General features: G+C 52.0%; 1 protein-coding gene across 2 annotated transcripts in view; it reads right to left on the bottom strand.

Moving 5' to 3' along the window:
• Shc (SHC-adaptor protein) overlaps positions 1–22,826 on the bottom strand; it is an 82,811-nt gene that overhangs the window by 33,731 nt on the left and 26,254 nt on the right. The window contains exon 1 of one of the 2 annotated variants that reach the window (XM_065445007.1): positions 10,730–11,597. The exons of the other annotated variant lie outside the window; for it this stretch is intronic. Coding sequence (XP_065301079.1) covers positions 10,730–10,793 — 64 coding nt within the window. The 5' untranslated portion in view covers positions 10,794–11,597. Of the gene's footprint in view, positions 1–10,729; positions 11,598–22,826 lie in introns of those variants that run through there. 2 annotated transcript variants of the gene reach the window in all.

The raw sequence follows: 22,826 nt of genomic DNA, 5'->3' as shown, positions 1-22,826 counted from the left end.
GCAGTGATGCTCCGCGTCGCCACTGGATGACAAAAGCGTTGACAGCGGAAGCGACAACGGCCGCGCGCCGTCCGACAGATATTGAACAAGCCATTCAGTCATCGGCATGTAGTCAGTGTTGGAAGGTTTTAAGAAAGATGTACGGCGCAAGGTTAAAATAAACGGAAGAAATAAGAGGAGACAGAAGGAGCGCCGTTTCTGTCTCCGCTTATTTCTTCCCTTGATTTCAACCTTGCGCCACACACGCTTCCTAACCTATGCATAGCCGCAACATAGTACTCTGCTGAATTCTAATTCCGTTCCACAAACCCGAGATGTCGCATGGACGTTTACGGAGAAGCAACAGAGAAAAATCGATGTCGAAGAGTAAAGTGGCGCATAGATCCGAATAACTCGTTCACCACAGAGAGCGAAGCTGCTAAAAGGGAGTAACAGTCCTTACATGCTTCAAAAGTCCTATATAGGGGGGTCTGTTCTGCAGCTACACTGCGCAACTACTTCGCTATACCCGAGCTTGGTACTTCTATGCTGTTCGTAATAACCGACGCACGTTCCGGCAAGCTGCGCCAGCTCCGCCGATGCCGGCGTCTGACTGCGCGTTTCGACGGCCTGGTAGGGCTGCGCTGCTGGCTCTCTTGTTTGGGCGTCTGACACCGGCCACACCACACACCGATTCCACACGAGAACCGTCGTAAAATTATACTCAACCGCTTCGCTGTAAAGCGGCATCATCGATCGCCTGCACTACTATAGGATGCGCATTACGCAGCCTACGAACACTGACTACGTGCCGATGACTGAAGGCTTGTTCAATATCTGTCGGACGGCGCGCGGCCGTTGTCGCTTCCACTGTCAATGCTTTTGTCATCCACTGGCGACGCGGAGCATCTCTGCTAATTAGTATTCCCCGTCTTGAGACATCCGTACCATGCATGGGGAGATATGTATAGGTATGTATTTGGGCGAGGATCGCGCACTGTGGGGCACGCGCATGGACTCACCGTCATTCCTCGGCCGGAGTTCACGAGAAATGAGGAGGCACGCTTCCGCCGTTAGCGCGACAGTCAGACAACGCCCGCAGATGCCGACAAAGTGTATCAAGCTCGAGCAGACTCCGCAAGCGAGCGCCACGCCATGTTCCGGGGCGTCGGGAAGTGGTGACTCGGGACACAACGGAAGCAGCCTGACTCGCACACTTGGCAGAAGCTGTGTGAGTCACTCGAACTCGGCGCATGCCGTACGCGGACGACGGCAGGAGCCAGTTCGCGCCTTGATTCACTCGCGCGTAGCCGCGCCACTTTGTCCGTCGGAGGCGAAGAGAGGGTTTACCGCTGTTACAACTCGAATGGTAAACGTCAGACACAGACTGAACCACTAACAAATTTTTTTTTCTCGACAGCCTGCCGGGTCCACATTATGTAACATTTTCTGAGCGACGGGCGTGAGAGAGGGGTAATGTCAAGTGAAAACAGGAGATTTGATTACCTAATAGGACTGCCGTGCGGAATGTGTGTAATTAAGGAGGAATGCCTGTGATTAAAGATGAAATGGGCACAAAGCGTGTGAGGATGGCGCGCGCGCACGCACACACACACACACACACACACACACACACACACACACACACACACACACACACACACACACACACACACACGCACACGCACAAACAAATAATAAAAAAGATACGCGACACAACTTAGGTGGCACGTACGATCAGTGCCCTTTACGATAAGAGTCCTTGCGAGAACGAGAGTCGAACATCCCGATTTCCTGTGGTAGATGTTCCAAAGTTAACGGAAGCCATTGACATTGGACAAAATTGAGCAGAATTTCGGCTCTGCGGCCCACACTACGTTTTGGGTCTGCGTAAGGTGCCTTCAGTATACGGTAAGCAAAGCATTCGTGCCACTTAAATCTTTCTAAAAAAGAAAAAAAAGAACAAAACCTTATTTCGAATAATAACTAGCGGTACGAGGGCGCAGCGAATTCCCCGCGTCGTCCCCCGCGAGCGGCGGCGGATCCGCGAATCAGCCGCAGCCGCGTGACGGCGTGAATGAACCAGGCGCGCGCGGCCTGTTGCGCGCATTCCTTGGAAGTTTGCCTTGGCGGAGGATCACCAGCCTCGCCGCTTTTGAAAGCAAGCCGTTTTTCGCCTGGCCGGCACGACCTCTCCCTCCTTTTCTCTCGCGTCCCTTTCTTCCTCGGCTTTTCCTCGCGCATCGCGCGAGGCTTCGCGCCTGGCTCGACCGCTGCCCGCTCGCGCCTTTCTACGGTCGTCGGCTGACGTCGGTGGCGAAACGGAAACTACCCAGAACGTAAGGAGGGGGGAGGGGGGGGTGAAAGTCGGAGGAGGGGGAGTCCCGACGATTCGCTCGCTGCTTGCCCGGCGGTTGGTGGTGGCAGGCGAGAAACCCCCACCGCGCCGCGCCGATGAATCGTCGGAACCGGCGCGTGGGGTGCACCCTTGCTACTAAAACTTCCGGGATGCGTTTAAAACAAAGCGCACGCACACGCTTCGGTTTCGAGGAAACGGGGCTTCGTCACGTCGGAGGCCCGCAAACGGCAGGAAAGCGAGTCAGTCGACAGGCACGAAAATGACTCCCTACATTCGTTTTAAACGTTTCTCGACTCGGAACATTCCGCTTCGAATCGCTAGTTCTGGGCTGAAGAGCAGTGCCGTCGTCCCACGACTGTATTGCGAGGTACGTTTATTGTGATAGAAGAGCTGAGAGGAAACGCTTAGCAGCGGGCTAGAACGCAGTAGTTCAGGCCGACGTCTCAGCTTTTATCTGGTAATAAATCTCTCTCTCTCTCTCTCTCTCTCTCTCTCTGAGCAGAGAAGACTCCTCTCTCATACGCATTCAGTTCTCGTGCAAGAATTTAACGATGGCCTTTAGATCATCACGCCGACGACAAGGGTCCGGCCAAGGTCCCAGTAGCACAAATGACGCGACAGAATTAGTCCCTGCACTCTTCTTGGACCATCTTTGTTGATTCCGAGACTTCGTGCCTCTTCAGGCACTGAAGCGCAGGCAAAGCTTTACCAAGCATCTGCTCATCGCGGGAAATGGTAACGGCTACTGAAGCGCATGCAGCGGCCATAGACGCCAATGGGCGGAGGGGTGGCGCTGTCCGACATAACGTGGAGTCGCGGAAGAATTCTTCGAGTCGATGTCGATTAGTTTATTAAGACTGGGTGCGGATGCAGCTAAACCTTAACTCGCGAATGCAACTAAACCGGACTCAATAATTGCACGTATTCCGGTGGCCTCAGTACTTCTATAGGGGGTATGCACATGACGTCATCCGCTAGACGCGCTAGCGGCATCCGCGGAGGCCGCCATAACTGCGGTCGCAGGTTCGCGCTGCCTATGCGAACAGGCCTGCGTCGCCAAGTGGCCCACCGATACGCACGAACCGTCAACGACCTTTTCAATGTGCCTTTCTGACTTGGCTATCGAGTAGTACGTCTGAGGTTAACGATGGGCCTAAGCACGTTCGTGCGCGAGTTGAGTGAACCAGAAAAATCGCGTTATGAAAACGAAGTGCGCTCGTGCGACTGTGTCGACCAGCTCGAACTCAAAGATCATCAGCTTCGGCGCGATGTCGGACTACTGCCTCGCGTGGACGTCGCAGACATCAAGGATTACACTGCGAATGCAACGAGCTCCGCGACCCGCGAGCAGTCGAAAGCCTACAAGTCGATGGAAGGCCACAATGATCTGGCGAGCGGCTGGGTGCAGCAGCTGCGCGTCGAAGTGCTCGCGTAACATGATCGCCTTCATTACGGAATTTACTCCGCATCGTCCACTTACGTCGTCAAAGGATAGCGTTAAATTTGCTTCAATTAAACAAAAAGCCACCCCCCCCCCTCCCTTGAGAACTAAACAATGATTTTACACAGCCTTCGTAATTTTTATGTTACGTCAATTATTCTGGTCTTGCCAAAACAGTCTATTTTTTTTTGCCCTCCCAGGTTTGTCAATCACAATCATTCGATGAAAAGCCACTCGCACCATGGCTTCTCGCAAAATAAAACCGCGAGGTGCTGGTGGCACACTGCGCCTGCAAGGCAGGCCTGGCAGAGGCGTGCTCGCACATAGCTGCTGTGCTCTTTTACAGTAAGGTTGCAGTTAAGAAGAGAAATAACCACGTGTCGAGAGGAACCCAATCTGGACAACATAATCCTATCACCGAGTTTCTTTCTTGTGTGACTGCTGCATCCGAACATAGCACAGTTCACCGCGACACCGAAGCTCAGTTGACGCACGGTCACGCCGGAGCGTAGTCTGTCCGGATACGTAAACATTGTACGTAGACGTGTTCGTAGACGTAGAACAGCACTGTGCGCGAGACACTGAAACGTCCTACTTATATATCAGTGACTGGATAAGAAAACAAGGCGAACGGCGGGCCGAAATATAGGGATCAGATGTTCGCGCGAGTAAGACCGCTGCCATTTCTTTCGATGCTCCCCGACCGTCAACATGGCGCGGCTGCCCCGGCGACACTGTCGCCGCCTCGCGGGTCGAGCTCAGTGCATACCTCCTATAGGAGGCCCCCAGACTAGTAAGTTAAAATACTCATACAATCCATACGGGCTGAAACTTGCCTATACTGCTTCGACCCGTGACACACCGGAGACACAGTACCGGATTGCCCTTTACCGTCCGATGCCATTACACGGGCAGGTCAACGGAAAATAAACTACAATATGGGAACAAGGAAACGACGGAACGAAATATTGACGTGGCTCAGAAGACGAGCAACCCATACTTAGCTCTCCACTTGCCAACAACGTGGAGCTGGGTGCCACCTTTCCTACGTCTTTTTTCTTTTTCTTTTTTTCCTCGCTCGTCGAGTAAACGTGCCTCCGCGTATCTACACCTATCAGTGGACGAGGGACTGGAGAGGAGAGAAGGGGGAAACCACAGGAAGCGACCCGGCGATAAGACCGGTGCACGGAGTAATCGGGCGAATGCCGAGTTTTATCGCGACAAACGCACAAGACCCAAGCCTGCGGCAGCAGCAGTAGCAGCAGGCGGGGGGGGGGGGGGGGGGGGGGGGCTACAAGAACGAGCGCTTCCAGACGGCGTCAACCGGGCGTCGAGTGTGCCGAAAGCGGGCAGTTGTTGACACCACGCTCTCCCGCGACGAACGAAGACGCTCGACAGTCGACGGACGTCGTCCCGGGCGCCTGCCTGGAAAGAACGATTCGATCGCCCGGAAATCATGCCGCGCTTTGCCGCGTCTTTTGCTAGCGTCCTCATACTGTGTCGAGCGCCTCTGCATCGGTTGAACAACGCGGTATGCCTGTTGCAGTGTGCGCGCCGTGGTGACTCAAGCGGCTATGGCGCCGTACTGCTGAGCACGAGGTGGCCCGTTCGATCCCCGGCCGCAAATCGTTTTTTTTTTTGGGGGGGGGGGGGAGGGAGGGAGGGATGCAAGAACCATAGTGCAATTACATTCAGGTACACTCAGAGCATTAGCGCACCGAGTATTTCTGTCTGGGGTGGTTTGGAAATTTTCTCAATATGCACACTAGAAATTTTCACACCCTTAAGGGTGTCTGCTCCTCCCATGGGCAACACTCCTACCGTTAGGGCTTTAAATAATTTTTATACTGCACGACAGCGACCTCCATAACAAGACGTGCGACGAGAAAAAGCGTGGTTGAAAACCGCGCAATAATTCTGACAGCCTTGGGCGCACAGAAGTACGTATCCTACAGGAGAATTCGACAGCGGCAGCTTTGAAAGTTTATTTAATGCACTTTTCGTGCCGTCTGTCACAAATATCATCGTTTTTTTTTACTGGCCAGAAAAAAGTCGACGGACAAGATGCCATCACTGGTCCCCAGCAACCATACAATCTTACCCCACCCAAACAGTCTTTATACACCCATAAAACGTGTAAAAAAAAGGATGTTTATATATCTGGTGATCTCAGCTGGGAACCAGATGGAGCGGCGGCTAAGTTTTGCACGCAGTAAACGCCTCCCTTTGGCGCTGATGCGTGTCTTTAGAGCGAGTCGCATTTTGCATACCCCTCATTACGCACCCGACGAGTGCTTGGACGCCTCGGGCGGGGACTGCGACGACCTCGACGACAGCAGGAAAGTTACGCGACGCTTCGTGCGAAGGACGACGTCAGAGAACCGGGCGAAGTGGCGCGACACCGAACGCCGAGCTAAACAGGCTGGGGTGAGAATAGATGATAATGAAAGCACGCCGGTGGTACCCGGACCGTGTATACGGGGGAAGAAGAAGGAAGAGACAGAGAAGGAAAAGCAAAGAACAAAAAAGGCTGCTCGTTGGCTATTTCTTAATGGCCAGAAAAAGGTGCAATCGAGATGAATATAATTTAAGTTGGGTTGCGTTCGTAATCCACGCACCATAATTTCCAGCGGTAAAATGAAGATTATAGGAGATTTCGGGTAGCCGAGAAAAAACACGTTAAGCTAACAACTACCAGTCCCAACTGTTGTTAGTCCAGCGTCTTTATTGCCTGTCTCGTGTCTTCCTTGTGCGTATATTACCACGGGAAATCAAGGTGCGTTACTCGGTCAACCAATTGACCCAGCTTTGAGCTTTGAATAGCGAATTACGCTTCTCCAATAGCAAAGCGGCTGCCGGTTTTACCTTGATATTGGAGGCTCGCTAAGCCACAAAAGACGCAAGAAAGACTGGCGACACCGCTGTCGCGCCGTGCAGGTCACCGTGACGTCATGGACTTGCACAACGCCTAGTACTGCCAAGTTATTTTCTTTGTCGTTAAAGAACTACGTCGCATTTTAAAGAAACAAAAGACATCATAGCAGGTGTCTATACTTTTTTTTTTTCTGAGCGAAGGAAAAGACCAGTATGTATGCACTGACAAATATTTCGAAATATGTGACGGCCCAATAACTGGCGCGGAGGTTTCTGCGCGAAATTCAGCAAGACCGTGTTAGGCGTTCATTTCGACCAGCATTTTCCCAACAAAAATATGGTTTTGAAAGAATGATTTAGCCGCGCAAAGTTACTTAGTGTCGTTCTTTATTGTCCTTTTGCACGCGATACCTGTGACATGCGACATGCGGGACTTACTGCGCCCCTACCGAGGATGCCCAATTCTTCCCGAGCGCTCGCGGACACCTCTCAGACACGAGTTTAGTCTATAATGCGCAAACAATGCTATAACATCTAACAAGTGCTTTCACAGTTGTTAGCAGCGCTTGTCCCGTCTGTCTCGCCTTCTTGTATTCCGTCTACTGCGCTTCACTGTAGTAAAAAAAAAAAAAAAAGTTACAGGATTTGCGAAACGAAAGCATGCGCCTTGAGTACGATCTCGGCTTGTGTACGCGTTTACGTGAAGGGATTAACGCCGGGTTTGGAGGCCGGAAGTACTTGCCGTACTACACGAGGACTTCCGCAGCGGCACTTTCTCTTTCCATACTCTCCGTTACAGATTGCCGCTATGAAGAGAAGCAAATGTTTCATTTCACGTAAAGAAATTTTGTTCACTGTTTGCAAAGAAACAAAAAGAAGGAACGAGGAGAAGGAGGAAAGGAAGAAAGAAAAAAGAAATGGAGAGAAATGTCAGAGATACGAGCAAAAGAAAGCGGCACGGCAGACTACACACAAGACAAGAACCGCTCAGGCAATTTTTTGTGCGCCCGGCTGTGTTAGCGCCCGTTAATTTCGGGTCCGCCACACCGCGAACGAAAACTTCGGTCGGGCCATTTTCGCAACTGGCTCTTAACGGCGTGGACTGCGAGCGCCCTACCATTTATAGCGACCATTCACCGCGGGCAGCGAGTGGGTATAACGTGGCTCACGATATCGGGCAACAACGACAACGAGAGGCAGCAGAGCAGCGGACGCCGACGCAAAGCGCGCTGTTTTGCACGGCGCGCAGGTCGGCCTTCTCAAGGGCGAGTGCGGCAACCTCGGCTCGTATCGCGCGCACGTCGGTCGGCCCTCTCTGTGACACACGACTTTTTTTCGCCTCGCTCGCTTTTTTGTTTCCTGTCGTTCTAAAGCAGGCGAGCCGACTGGAATTTTAATCGGCTCCGCTGCACTGAGCACCCCCGCCCTTCTTCGCACCAGTCGTCGCGGCGGAGAACCCTCCTGCGACCCCCCACCACCCTCCGTTGATTCCTCTTCGCTCTCCGCCGCCCATGCTGCTGTTTCTGAGGGGACTCGCGAAGCGAACAAAGGGTTTGGCTGCGCGCTCCCTCGTACGCGGTCGAACACAATGGCGTACTACTACTACTACTACTCTCGACACGGCGTCCGCGCATGACGTCACGGAAAAGGCGGCTCGCCATTGGCGGCGCCCGCGATCAATGAAGCAAGCGGCCCGTGGAACTACGGCGACCCATTCACGGCTGTGTGCTAGCGTACGGGATAGGAAGGAAGAATGGACACGCGGACTGGCGCCCTCCTATGCGATGTGGGCAGAGAAAAAAGAAGACAGCGGCTTGTGGCAACCACACGGAACGCACTTTCGACATGCCCTCTTCGCCTGGCGTCGGAGAGTACGCTACGCGATAACGGCGTTTGCTGTAGATGGAACGTGTACCACGGTGTACATACTACAACCAGTAATTACGTGGAACACACGGTTTCGGTCGGGATTGCAGCGCGGTCATCGCGTAGGCTCGCTCGTAAAATGGACAGGCCCCACACCTTACAACCGAGCCGAAAGCGCGTTTGGTGTGGTTTGTCGCTTGAAGAAAAAAAGGAAAAGTGCTAACCCTGCGACTGGATAGCGCAGTTAGCAATGCCGAGAGGTGGGCCCGGTTACCGTATAATGAAACATGGTTACAGTGCTAAGACGAAGAACCATCCTGTGAATTCCATGTTCGTCTTCCTTGGCGCTGTAACCATGTTCGATTATTGAATTTATATTCCTCAAACCCTTGCTTCGCCCGAGTCATTGTCGACTCACAGAATGTGTTGCGCCAATTCACTGATAACCAACCAGCCAACCAACCGCAGTGGCCAGAGAGCGCAGAGACTGGTTGCTTCTGTGCAAAACCATCTCGCTTCCCTTTCGCTCAACTCTCTTCAGAATGCTGAATTACCGTGTGAAGCCATTTAGCCGTAAAGTAACATTACAACGTTGTCCCGTTGTGGACTAATGCAGCTTTAAGCGAACTGCCTGCAGACGATGCAGGATAGGTGTCTGGAAAGTACACTGCATCCAGGAGCGCACCGTATGCTCAAATCCAGAACCTTCAGACGTATTTGACAAACCTTCGAGCGGTCAGGCTTCCCTGTAGGGTGGCTGTAGCCCTCCAGAACGCGCGCCCACCCTTCAACAGCAAACACCAACGCGCTTCCCTTTCACGACGTGAATGAACGACGCTGGGTGTCCAGGTTACCGCTCGCGAACAGCCGTAATCAGAGCACGTAGGACCCTTTCCCCTTAAAGAATGTAGACACAAGTTGTGGGCGACTCTTCAGGCGTTTGTTCATCTGGCCCACCACGGCAGAGATGCGGTCTCGTGTCAGCGCACTCGTTTCTATGTTTTCTCTTATTTCCCTCCGCGTGTCCTCGTTTGCAACGGGACTCGTAAAACTCGAAGCAACGATAAAAAATAAGGAAAACCAGGCGTCGCGCTTTCTTTTCCTTCTCAGGCAGGCGCAGAAGCAGCCTCCGCTGCACCTAAATGTGAAGGGCACGCTTTCAGTCAACCGCTACACACGAATACTGGAGTAAAACAAGACATCTAGCAAGAGCATGAATGAGGCGCATGGTGCTCCTGCGATTACGAGACGTAGTCGCACCACCGCCGTAAGGTTAGTGCCGTATGTGTGGCAGGTAGGTGGTCGACGTTGGCCGCCCAGCGGATCGCGGCGCCGGTCTCCCCTTTTAGTGAATGAAAAGCCCATGGCCGGCCAGCTTGCCCCAGCGTGAAGAGAACCGCCGGGCGAGGCACACGTTGAGCGAGGAGGGCCGATTGAGGACACGGGCCGCCGCTCCTTCGCGGCGCCGGCTGCGCCCAGCCGCGTGGTGTGCCTACGCAAGGAAAGGAAAGGGGGGGGGGGGGGGGTTCCAGCCGGCCCGAAAAGGCCTACGCTTCTCCTCGTGCGGCCGACACGAGAAAGAACGTCGTCCACCGGCCGCCGCCGCAGCAGCAGCACGCAGTAATGGCGGCGCGCGCTGCCGACAGACGAACGACGGCAACCGGGGGAAGACGACTCGGCGACTCTCTCGTCGCAACAGAGCACGACGGCTGCGGTGGTCGCGGGGACCACGTCACTAGGTACGCTAACCATCTGCCGCTGGTTATTGCCCGCACAGCGCGACAAGCTGCCGAGCAGCGCCGAAGCAGTCGCGCTCCGTGTTTCGCCTACTCTCTCGTACGCGGGACGACAGGCAGCTGCCGCAGGTTGCTGGGCGGGCGCGGTTCTTGCGCGACAACCAGAAGCGCGGCGTGCCGCACACAAGGTATACTGGGTTTGGCAAGTTGCAGGACGATCCGTATATTAGGTATTGGCAAGTTTCCACAGTACAAAGACAAGAAAAAAAAGGGGGGTTGTGCTACAATGCTACCGGAAAAAGAAAGAATGGACAGCTGGTCCAGGCGGAACACCCACGCCTTTTGCCTCTCGGCAACGAACCACTACGAGAAAGCTTGAAGAATACTCGCAAATCCCAAGCTGCAAATGAAAGTCGTCACGATAAACAGATAAACAGTTACGCAATAAAAATAAAGACCAGCAAGATGACTGACCCTGCACGTCGGCATCCTCTTCCTTGAGAGTGCGGTAAGCCGGCAGCGTGAAGCAGCGTAGCATGGTGACGAGCACGGCGGCAAGACCGGTGGACCTCCGATGCCACACAACATAGACCGGAAAACGCGCACGCCGGCGTGAATGAAGCACCGAAGTCCCACGCTCACGTGTACACGAGGTCGCTCATCCGACCACGGTGGTAGTAACAAATGAAGTGGATGAATGAACCACGAAGAACTCCGGCAAAATGACCGCCGGTGATGGAAGGCGGCGAGAGTTTAGTCCTAGTAGTTTAGGCTGACGCCGCCGGTGCGCCGGCGACCCGACGATCCGCGGCTGCGGAGCGCCTCGCAGACGGAGCTCGCTCCCGACAAGAAGGAGCCATGACAGCAGCGGCGAGGGACGACGGGCAGCGGACGCCGCTTCTCTTGGTAGTACGCCGGCACGGCTGCTGCACGGCCCTGCTGTGGTTGCCTCCTTGCAGCGCCGCTGCGGTGTCGGCCGGAGGTCATCCGGCACGATCCACCACCTCTTGCCACGACGTCTTCTGCCAGACAGACTCCTCCGAAAGAAGGCTTCCCCGTCAAGGTATCACTCGCACGTCTGCAGCAAGCCTGCGCCACACAGGCGAAGGCAAGCCGGTCCGGTTCAACCTGGATCGCACACTACTCGGTCGGCAGAGATCCCGGAGAAGAAAAGCCAACTCCAGCACTCACAGAAACACACACAAGCTCCCGCTGTAGCGAATCTCTCGTCCTACGTCACGGAGAAGAGCGCGCGCACACGCATCATCAAACACACGCCGAAGTCGAGCGCGGTTTACGGCGGCGGCAGCAGGAGACCCGACGTTACTACTATCCGTCGTCGTCGTCGCCACTACTACACCAAAACGTGCGTTCACGCAACGCAGAAAAAGATACTAGAAAGGAGGAAGGAAACGCGCACGAGGAGGAAAAGAAAAATCCAAGGAAAACGCAAACAGGCTCGACAAAGCGCCTTCTCTCCCTCTCGGGCAGCGAGCAGCGTTTCTCTCTACCTCGTCCTCCTCCGTAGAGAGCAGCAGCCGGCTGCGTAGGCACCGAAAAACCAACTGCGCCGCAGCTAGAAGCAGCAGCAAGCAAACTCGCGGGATGGAGGGCAGAGGGAGAGAGGATGGGGGGAAGGAAAGAGCGCGACGAACAACCCCGAACCAGTCAGCCAGGCAGCCAGCGGGCCGGCTCTCTCCGCGAGCGGCGGAGCCAACAGCAAATAAACAGACGCACGCAGCTCCCTCCGCTTTCTGTTGCTACTTTTATTTCCGCACGGTTCCTTTCACCCTCCCTCGTACTATCTGAGCAGGCAAGCTCTCTCTCTCTCTCTTTGAACGACAAAAAGAGCAGAGCCGCCAACCACACAAAAAGAGAAGCAAGAACGGCAAGAACAGCGGGGTGCTGAGGGAGGACGAGAGAGCCGGCCGCGGATGAATGAACCGGGAGATGCAGGGGAGAGAAGGACGGCCGGACGTGACGTCTCGAAAAGCCGTGGGAGTAGACGCACAGCAGGAGGCTGCTGCTGCACACAAGTGCTGAGAGAAGAGAGAAAGAAGGCAAGCGGGAAGAAGAACGGCGCATGCGCGTGTCCTCCATGCAGCCCCGCTGCCGCAACAACCTTCCCTCTCCCTCGCCACTCGGCTCGGAGTGTGTGCCTAGCTGTGTACGTGAGTGCTTGTATTTATCTCCCGGAGCGGAGGAAAGAGAGAGATAGCCGACGCCGTAGCAGCCGGCCAGGCTGTCGCTGACACGGCAGGCGCGCCGGCAGAACTTCATGAATGAACGCGGAGAGGAGGAGATTGGAGTAAATCCTCCTCATTCTACTCGGTTCTCGCGGAGCGTGTAGAGAGGAGAGAAAAGAAAAGATAACGCGCAAATGAGAGAACAGACAACTGAGAGCTAAAGCCGAGGCCGTAGAGCTTCAAAGGGATGGAGACGGGTGATGAAAATCTTGCAACGGAGTCCTTGACGTCACAAGACACGGGTGCGAGTGCGCGTGAGCGTAGTAAGCTCCGCACCGCGGATTTCGAGCCCTACGCCCTTGTAGCGCGCGTGGCACACTCTTGGGCAATCCAATAAACGTCGGGGAAAACAGAATAAAGGAGCGCGAAAGGAAGAAGAACAGCTGCTAGCAAATTTGATCCAGTTTCTACGACGCGACGACTGTCAACAGCTCCTCCCATTCGTTATCAATCTTTGATGCTTATTTTTCTGACATTATCTCCGCAGTGGCCACGTGGCAAGTGCCAGTTAGTAGGCTTCGTAGCACTGCGAACAAGCGGGCATTCGCCACACGGCGCTGAACTTCAGCGTCGACGCGGATCGTTACATTCGAAAACGGAACAGCAACCCGCACTTCGTACTTCAGCTCCTGATGGCAGGGAGGAAAAAAAAAAAAAAACCCTACTCCACCCACGCGCACGCTACTATTTTCGCGCCACCATACACCACAAGTACAAAGACACACAAAGTTCTCCGTCCGCAGGAACTGCGGGGGCGTCAGCAGCGCAACGATCGCTCTGCCGTTCCCGCTGCAGCTTCTTTCGTTGCCCTTCCCAGTGGCTCCCTCTACACTGCTTCGCAGCTTAAAGAAAGAAGCAGAAAAAAAAAAAGAAATAAACGGGAGTTGCACTTAACCCACCACACAGCGGTACTACGCGCTGAGGCAAACAAGTGATCGTTCCTTGCCGAAGAATATTACGGGGTGCGGTCGACGGAGAGAAGATAACACGGACAATATGATGTAACATCAAGGCGATTCTTAGCAGGGCCGGCCACAGGGCTTGGATTCGATTCTCAACAGAAGTCGATATGCATCGACAATATCGAGCGCGATCGTAACTTGAGCCAGTATAGTTGAGTCCAAGCGCGGTTGAAATTGATCCGTGGAAATGCTCAATGTGCATTAAATTCGAGATGTTTAAATGCTCAGCCGTGCTCGAAAAATTTCGTTGTAAACAGAAAAGAAAAGAAGGTGGATCGCAAGAAGATGGCGACTTCGCATTGATCAAGTGTTCTAACAAGGTATGTCACATGCCGCAGGCTATAGCGAGGACCCTTATTCGACCATTACTCATCAATGTAAACAGGGGTGTTACGTATAGAAACGAGCGACTTGGTGCGAGTTTTCAATAACAGTTCAGCTGTGGAAAGTTGGGCAAGGCATTTATTGTTCGGTCTACTGCGCTCGCTTTCCCACGAAAGACAACACCGAGAAGGACAAGGACGAACGACTCATTGTCCTGGTCCTTCTCAGTGCTGTCTGTATTCCCTGCGGAAATGAACCCCAGTAAACCGAACGAATCTTAATGTTACGGGGAAAAAAGCAGCGGTGTGAGCCTAGCGCAGTTACTCGTGCCAGCAACCGACTTTGACTTGCAGCCAAATAGTAATGTGAAACACAAAGTGAGACAGCGCTGTAATAACGACGGAAATGCATAGCCTTCGGCGGAGTAAATGGAGAGAAGACTAACGGCAGCCTGATGCTCTATGTACGTTCCTCAAAGTGTGGCACCCAGATACTCTATGTTAACTTAAGAACGGTCGCAGTTGGAGGCCGTATGGGTGGGAGTATACGTAAATGCGCGCAGACAGACCATGCTCTCGAGACGTGCTTTAAGGTTTAGCGCACGTATACTTCGACCACAGCCGCGGTCACATAGTTTTGCGTTAGTTCTGCGCCACACGCAACGCTAACACGAACGTCTTTATGCTGTTCTAAAGCTTTTTGTTATAAGGCTTTTAGTTTACAGCACTTCCGATATTACCGCCGGCGACAATACCCGATGCCACCGCATCCTCTGTAAAACGAGTGAGCACGATGGCCGCTGGCTTTAGTCATTCGCGAGGACCTATCTGCGTTTCGGGCAGGGTCCTGCAGTGACCCATTTGAAATCGAAAACAGGAAACAAGATTGCTGTGGAGGACGGCTTGCCGATAGCACTGTTTCCGGCGCGATACACCAGCTATCTCGCTGATAACGGACTGTGATTTACGCACACAATGTGTAATCATCGAAGCTGTAAATAAAGCGAGCTTTTGCGAATATCATTTATGAGCTATACCGGAAAGTGACTGCGGGCGTGTTAGGCATTGATTCAGTCACGGCACAACACCGCAAGGGCAATTTTAGGTTCTCACTGGAGATCCAGGGAACAAAATTTAGACCACGAAGCCAGCCTGCACTGAAGTCAAGCGTGATTGAAAATGACGCATGGTAGCACTCAGTGCATGTTATTGACACGTCTACTTATCTTTATCGGGCGACCACGTTTCGCCGCCTAACAAATGTTATCGCACAGCGCGGGACGCGCCTGCATGTATCCGAAGTTTCTGGAAAGTTATCGATGCTTCTATCCGCTGTCTGTTGTCGCCGAACCTTGTGTTATCTGATTTCATCGCCTAACACGAATGGTGCAGAACTTTGTGGAAGGCACGCGGGTCCCAACGATTAGTCTGGAACATTCGACGACTGCTGTATTAAAGCCGACGCGCTTGACCCGCTGATCAGATTTTCGACGATCGCCGACTGTGTTCGCCGCTATCGTTGTGCTGTAAGTGCAGCCTGTTTTGTGGGCACAGGTTCGCCCAATAAAAGTGTTTTGTCTTTCACAGTATTGCTACTGTGTTCTTCAACGTCACCACCACGTGACATATACCAGGGGGCACACTGCGCCACGTTCACCTCATTTGCACGGGAAGCTAACAACAACAAAAAACGCCGATGGTATTTTGTCGGGATCGTCTCGTGATTACCACAAAACCCGGATCTGCCACACCTATAGTCGGTCGATCCGTTGATCTACCACTATACAGGGTGCAGACCTGCAAACCTTAAAATGTGAAAAATACTACCGGCGAAGCCAAAAAAGACCGAAATATTGTTTAAGATACTAAAATCTGTTTCATCAGTGAAGAAACACAGAGTTTATTAAGGAAATTATCTGTAGGGACGCTTCCAAAATACATCAACAATTCGCATCGGAAATTTCTCATAAAGAATAATTTGCATCACAGAAAAACGTCATGGTTCACTATGTTTATTCGTGATATATCAATATAATGACAGCCAAAATTTCACTTGCTACGTTAGCGGTTATATATAGTGCTGCCGCCGGTGGTCAGAACAATCTAGCCGGTGAAAAAGTAAGGCTCAAAGATCGCTCGACGACTATATATTTCCATTCTGTTGAGATCTCTTCAACTTTAAATAGGAAGCCTATGAAAAGTCGGAAAATTATTTGCACCGATACGACAATCGTAAAGAAGCCCAAGAAATCGGGCTTCTTACGAGAAAATCGTAAAAGCTGGCAGATATATGGGGGTGTTATGTTTTATCGTCAACAGAATTTTAATGTGATCCGTGACAAGTTGCAATATCCCACTTCTTGAGCTAGATTACTCTTAGAGACAGATACTATTTGCATAAAAATGTAAGTGAATACTTAATTAATTAACAAATGCTTGCTAATTAAAATTCTAAATTAACTTACGCCACATGTTGGAATTTACGAATTATATAGGCGGTGACCTCTAAAGTCATATCCACTTCGAGTTAACTCTGAGGATAACTCCAGTTCCGATATATGCGTTCGCAAAGTTTGCGACGAAATGCATTGGTGTTCCAGCAACTTTTGCGCTTCAATGCATAAAGCGGTGTTTTGTTAAAAAAAAAAAAGAAAGCAGGTGGAACAACAGTGGATTTTTACAGCAAGTTTGACTGCGCTTGTCTAAAAATTGGTGCTAGTTTCAAATCCGTTCCAAGTGAATGTGTCCTGTGAAATCGCAGGCTTCAATTCGTGTACTGAGGTGCATTGCAATATGTGCGGTAAAGTAATTAGCCGATAAATTAATTAGTGAGATTTTGTTAATTAGCCATTATGCGCACTGATTTGCAGTCCAAGTATATTGAATCGATTTCCAGCGTAAGTAACGTACACCTGCTCGAGTATATTCTCGCTAAATAAGTTCATATGTATGTATTATAGAAATGCCACAGGCGATTTCTTAAATGACTAAATTATGGGGTTTTATAAGCCAACACCAGGATCTGATTATGAGGAACGCCGCAGTGGGGCGACTCCGGAAATTTGGACCATCGGGTTCTTTAACGTGCACCATAAATCTAAGTACACGGGCGTTTTCGCATTTCGCCCCCATCGAAATGTGGCCGCCGTGGCCGGGATTCGATCCCGCGACCTCGTGCTTAGCAACCCAACACCATAGCCACTAAGCAACCACGAAGGGTGACCACAGGCAATTAAAAAAAAAAATTCTGTTAACGTTAAAATAAAACACCCGCTGTATAGAGTCACTGATAGGGAAACGGCGGCTTGATTTATCTTAGGGGTGGCGCATATCTACGATCAGATACTGGCTCAGAGTGTTCGCTATCGTTATAGACGCAGCGTCTCAAATGTCCAATTTGTCCAATACATGGCTCTGGGGACAGCAAACGTCTGTCGCTGAATGGAAGCTGCATCATGCTTTTTCTTTTTTCGTTCTTCCTTTCTTCCACTCCCAGATTGGAGGAGAGCTTCCTAGAACGATATACGCTAGTTTCTCGAGGAATTCTTCCAGTGGCACTGAAGTTTAGTCAACGTTTTCCTCGTGCATACTGACGGGTTCTCAAGATCAAGTCGAGAACACGACCCGGTTGCTGTTATGTGCGTCTAAATTTAGGTATAGGAGTGCTCATCATGTTCTTAGCGTCAATCACACCGGAATACGAATACGTTTTACCACCTGCGAAACTCCGCGCATTCATCATAAAACACCGATCGGATTTCTGAGGCTCTGCATGCCTTTAATAACGTATGGGCAGCCAATGAAGATAAGTTAGCAATTCGATTGAGATAGCAATAATATTTTGCTCGACGCGGAGGAAAGTTGCGCATCACCGAGTTCAATAGTAATAAAACATGTTACAAAGATCCTTGTGAACAGCTGTCTTGGTGAAAGCGACGCGAAAGCCAACATAATAATAATATTTGGGGTTTTACGTGCCAAAACCACTTTCTGATTATGAGGCACGCCGTAGTGGAGGACTCCGGAAATTTTGACCACCTGGGGTTCTTTAACGTGCGCCTAAATCTAAGCACACGGGTGTTTTCGCATTTCGCCCCCATCGAAATGCGGCCGCCGTGGCCGGGATTCGATCCCGCGACCTCGTGCTCAGCAGCCCAACACCATAGCCACTGAGCAACCACGGCGGGTAGACGAAAGCCAACAGGTCGCGAGGTTCAGTAACCGGCGCGAAATACGATGGCTTGAAGAGAAGGCACAGCAAAAGCGCCGACTTGGACATATATACAAGGAGCGCGCGCACCCCCTCCCGCTCCCTAACACACACACACACACACACACACACACACACACACACACACACACACACACACACACACACACACACACACACACACACACACACACACACACACACACACACACACACACGCACGCACGCACGCACGCACGCACGCACGCACGCACGCACGCACGCACGCACGCACACTTCAGCGCAATTCCGGTTCAAACAAAAGCCGAGCATTCGCTTCAGAGCTGCCCTAGCTCTCATTCCATTTCCATTCGCGTTGGGCCACCTCGCGACAAATGGGAACGCCAGCCGAAGGTGAAGCGCACTCAAAACAGGGCCATTACTATGCGGTTCGCCGCGCTGGCCCGAGGGTGGGAGAACGTATGCCACCCGCCGAGCAGGAATACCGCCAGGACATCCCGCTATCCGTTTGCAGTATAGTGCGTTGATATTCGATTCCGGGTATTCCTTCCTGTGTACATGGGAGCGTCACTATCGCGAGCCGGCGCACGATATTTCCTCGCCGGCAGACCTTCCCGCGGTGCCGGCGTCTCGAAGGCCGCCGGGAGCGGAGCTCTATAGGATGTGGCGCATCCCCCCTCCCCCCTCCTGGCTCTGTGTCAAGGGAGGAAAAGGACTGCGAGGGGGGTGGGTGCGTCTCCGCATCGTATTGGCATCGAGCAAAGCGATTTTACGAGCGTTCCGTGCTAGCACGTGCTTTGGCAACGAGCCGCGCGCGTATATCCGGAATTCGTTCCGGAAGATTACAGCACGGCAAACTGCCACTGTATATATGGCATCCTATTCGCACGGCAGTATAGCAGCACATGCCACCGTCCGTAAATGCGCGCACGTATATACACAGCTCGGGAACCCATTGTTACCGGTACTCGCGCTATGATCACGACGTCGCCGTCGATAAAACGCACCTCGCTTAACGACCGTGCAGGTACCAAGCCCCCTTTCAATTACAGGTAGATGACAAGTGTACCTTCAGAAATATTGTTATTCAGGAGAGAGAGAGAGAGCACGACCTCACGAGGGATGAGATAAAGACACAACTGCAACGTGCGATTCTGTCGCAAGGATTCCGTGCAGCTTCGGATAGGAACAGTTATGTACACCCGTGAGCAAAAGTATACGGACCAGGGTTTCCGCGATAAGACTAATTTTGTGCTCTGCCTGTGAATGCAACTTGAAATTAAAGACTGCAGGCCAAACTTGACATTACGAACTTTCCAGCGCACTCGTGAGTTTCCGTTTATGCATGTTAACTACGAATAAATTCTGTTTTTCCGGCGACCCTGTGGTCCGTATACTTTTGCTCACGGGTGTACAGCAAGCCATTTGCAAATGCGCTTCAACTTCAAGCTCTTGTGCATTCTATCGAGTAAATAACGGCGCTGGGCGTCGATTGAAACGGCCGGTGCGAATCATCGCCCACAAAAGTTTATATAAAAAGCCTGTAGACCTATTTCTGTGAATAGACAGTCCACTGAGAACCTATGGATCCACGGCATTACACCTTTTGTCGAGCAGTTAACGTCTGTAGAGAGTTTTTGCAATCAACCCGTTAGGAATGCTATGGAAAACAGAGTGAAATAAAAATATTGACTAATTTCAACAGAGGTCCTACAGATACTGAACAGACAAAAAGGGCAAGTCTACAGTAAGAGACTTTATACAGATAGGTCGGCCGAAGGTGCTAAGCTCCGGCCTGCTTTTTCGACAGAGAACCCGTGGTTAGGTAATAACAGTGACAACATATAGACACATATAGACGCCCCCCCCCCCCACACACACACGCACACACACACGCACTCCCAGAAAAAGCACTGCAGGAAACACTCAATACGAACGCTTAGCTCAGAAAGAGTAACCGGAATATGCCTCGTTAGCTTATTGCGTCAGTGTATTCTCTCTTTACCAGTAGTATTATACAGCGCAGTACCATGACAAGAGTGTTGGGGACGCGGCCAGCGACGCCATAGCGCTGTTCCACGCCTTTAGAACAGTTAACGAGTGGCTTCGCACCAACGCGTTCGCAAACCATTAACCGCTACGAAGCGGTGTAACGTACGACACAAGTATAGTTAGGAACATTCGCGGCGGAAAAGGCGTGTGGCAGACAGCTGCGGCAGCGAAAAAATAATTAAAATAGAAAACAAAATAGAGGGAGCTTAAGCACGCGCCTGACACGAATGGGAGGACCGGAGGAGTTCGTCGGCGTCCGTGCGAGCCTTTGAGGCGTCGCACCCCCTTCGCCCGTTCCCTCCCTCTTCCCGTGCTCATCTTGCGGTGACCGCGCACGACTCGACGACTCCCTCTTGCAAGACGTCGCCGGGAAGCGGTCGAGACGACCACGACGTGACGTACGAGCGAGCTGCGTCCGATATCGCCCGCGCATCTCATTCCGCGCCGTCCTTCCTGCGATTGTTGCCGCTCGACACCTTCCTTGCCGTTCGCCAGCGGTCTTCCTTTTCTTGCGTGCGCGCGCGCCTACCTTGCACTGGACGCTGCTGCTGCTGGGATATACATGTGCACACAACCATCGGTGCACGCGGTGCGCTTCCGAGAAGACTCGGCGCTCCTGCGCTGCACCCGATCTGTGGATCGGCGACGGCCTGTTGACGGCGCAAGTACATGACGACGAGAGCGGAAGTCACGTACTGTGTCTCGCAATGGGCGCCTCCACGGCGTGTGCATTACTTATCCGCCTGGTGACTTGGCCTAGAGAACGTGCAGAAAATGCGGAATGAATAATATGTATAGATACATATAAGGAAATGAAAAGAAAGAAGAAAGAAACGGTGTTTCTCTCATCGAGGTTTCTCCTCATCGCAGGTCTCCCAAGCTCTGTTCTCACTTAGCTCCCAACTGACTTATAACATATATGTAGAAGGCCCTAACCGACCATGGACCTGTAGCTTTTGACGATTATCCCGAGAAATGACTTGGTATTAACAGGTTAGGCATTCCGAAAAAAAAAAAAAGAGAGAGAGCAAGAAGGAAGGTGAACACTTTACTATCGGGCTGGAACGAAACACGCATGGAAAGAAAGAAAAGAAAAAAAAGTCCTTGTAAAGAGATGGTGCTGGAGGAGCCAAATACTTCTAACATACAAAGGACTGCACGAACACCAACAACAACCCTTTCTCCCGATAGACACGCTCAAACAATACAATAACTATGTTCAAAGACGTCGAATACTGAACGCATCTACTCGAAGCATAAATACAGATTTGTATGTGAGCGCGCATCTGAGAGTGCGTGCTGTCGATCGCTGAGAACAGATACAGACTCTCAACCGGCAGTCGGCTATGGAGTTGCTCAGTAAATACAGCCGCTGTCGTCAAATCCCCGATGCTGAGCAGTAGAATACCGGTCTCGATCGATCCTCGGGCTATCTGAGAACACGCTATGGCGTTGGCGACTTTTCTACCACGGTGGAAACAGTTCAGCTGATTCGCCTTGAGAACGAGCACGGTTACCATGAAACAGTTAAGGAACGATATATCGCAATCGGGTTACCAAGGCTGGTGGAGAGTGACGCACCTACACGCATCTAGCAAGCTCCGGGAAAGAACGAAGCACGCCAGCGTCACACATTGTCGAGCATGGAAGGCGTCCTGGAAAATACCACGGAAGTAATACCGCTGATAATGTATTTTTTTTTGTTATTTCTGCCACCCACGTCACATGCCGTAGTAACCAGGGGCCCCAGACCCAGTCAAGCTAGTTACAATATCTTCTCGTCCGGGGTCCCTCCCGAATCTCGACATAAAAAGAAAGACTCGGATTCCATGCAATAGGCCTTGTCGTTCGCGTTTCACGTCTGTCCAGTTTATTATTCCGCATTACTTTAACAAGATTAAACCAACGTTGTTTGTAGTTGCTCCCTCTCTCTCTCTCTCTCACACACACACACGTCTCGGGTCGCCCACGTAACGCATACCCGTACACACCTCCGGTGCATATGCGAGCGCCTCCCCGTTCCTCCTACGCCTTCCTTCCCCTTCCGTCATGCATATCGCTGCGTGTGCGTGCGCGTGCTTTCACGAGACTGACGAGCGCGTCGTTGCCGTCAGTCGGGCCGATCGTGTCCGCAAAAGACTCGGCAGGGCGCCTGAATCCAGTTCGAACCGGATCGCCTGGCCCATTTCGGATCGCGAGACCACGTGCAGCGCTCCCATCCTTCCACAGTGTAACACGCATGCACGCGATGCGAACGTCACGTGCGCGCGACACCGCAATAACATCAGGGACGCTGCTTTTCCACGTGCAGCTCACAGGAAAACACTTGCCATGCCTGCCGCACTACATGTACAGCAACCTGAATTACAGGTAGCTCTGCTTACACATACACAGCCGCGCGCAAGGAAGCGAAAATTATTAGGAAATAATATACGGGCAACCAGCCGAGTGCATTAGAATAAAGTATCTTAACAGCCAATTTCAACGTCTGCAACGAATGCAAGGGTGCCACATTCTATCCCGGCTAGGATATCAAACACTAAGAAAACCACAACGGGGAAACCGCACACTTCTTGCGCTTAGCATTCGCAACAAAATTCACGTGGCCCCAATTCCCTGGAGTATGCACCCTGACCGTCATAAAGGCCAAAGAAAGGCAAAGGCACAAGCCCTGGCTCGACTCTTTGGCGATGACACAACGAACACACCGGTCCTATACACCGACGTGGCCCGCTAGCCACAGAAACTTGGCCTATGTCTAGTCGTACTAGATAGTAC

The sequence above is a fragment of the Dermacentor albipictus genome, chromosome 1 (genome assembly GCF_038994185.2).
Source record: "Dermacentor albipictus isolate Rhodes 1998 colony chromosome 1, USDA_Dalb.pri_finalv2, whole genome shotgun sequence".
Classification (NCBI taxonomy): domain Eukaryota; kingdom Metazoa; phylum Arthropoda; class Arachnida; order Ixodida; family Ixodidae; genus Dermacentor; species Dermacentor albipictus.
This window is presented reverse-complemented; position numbering and strand designations above follow the sequence as displayed.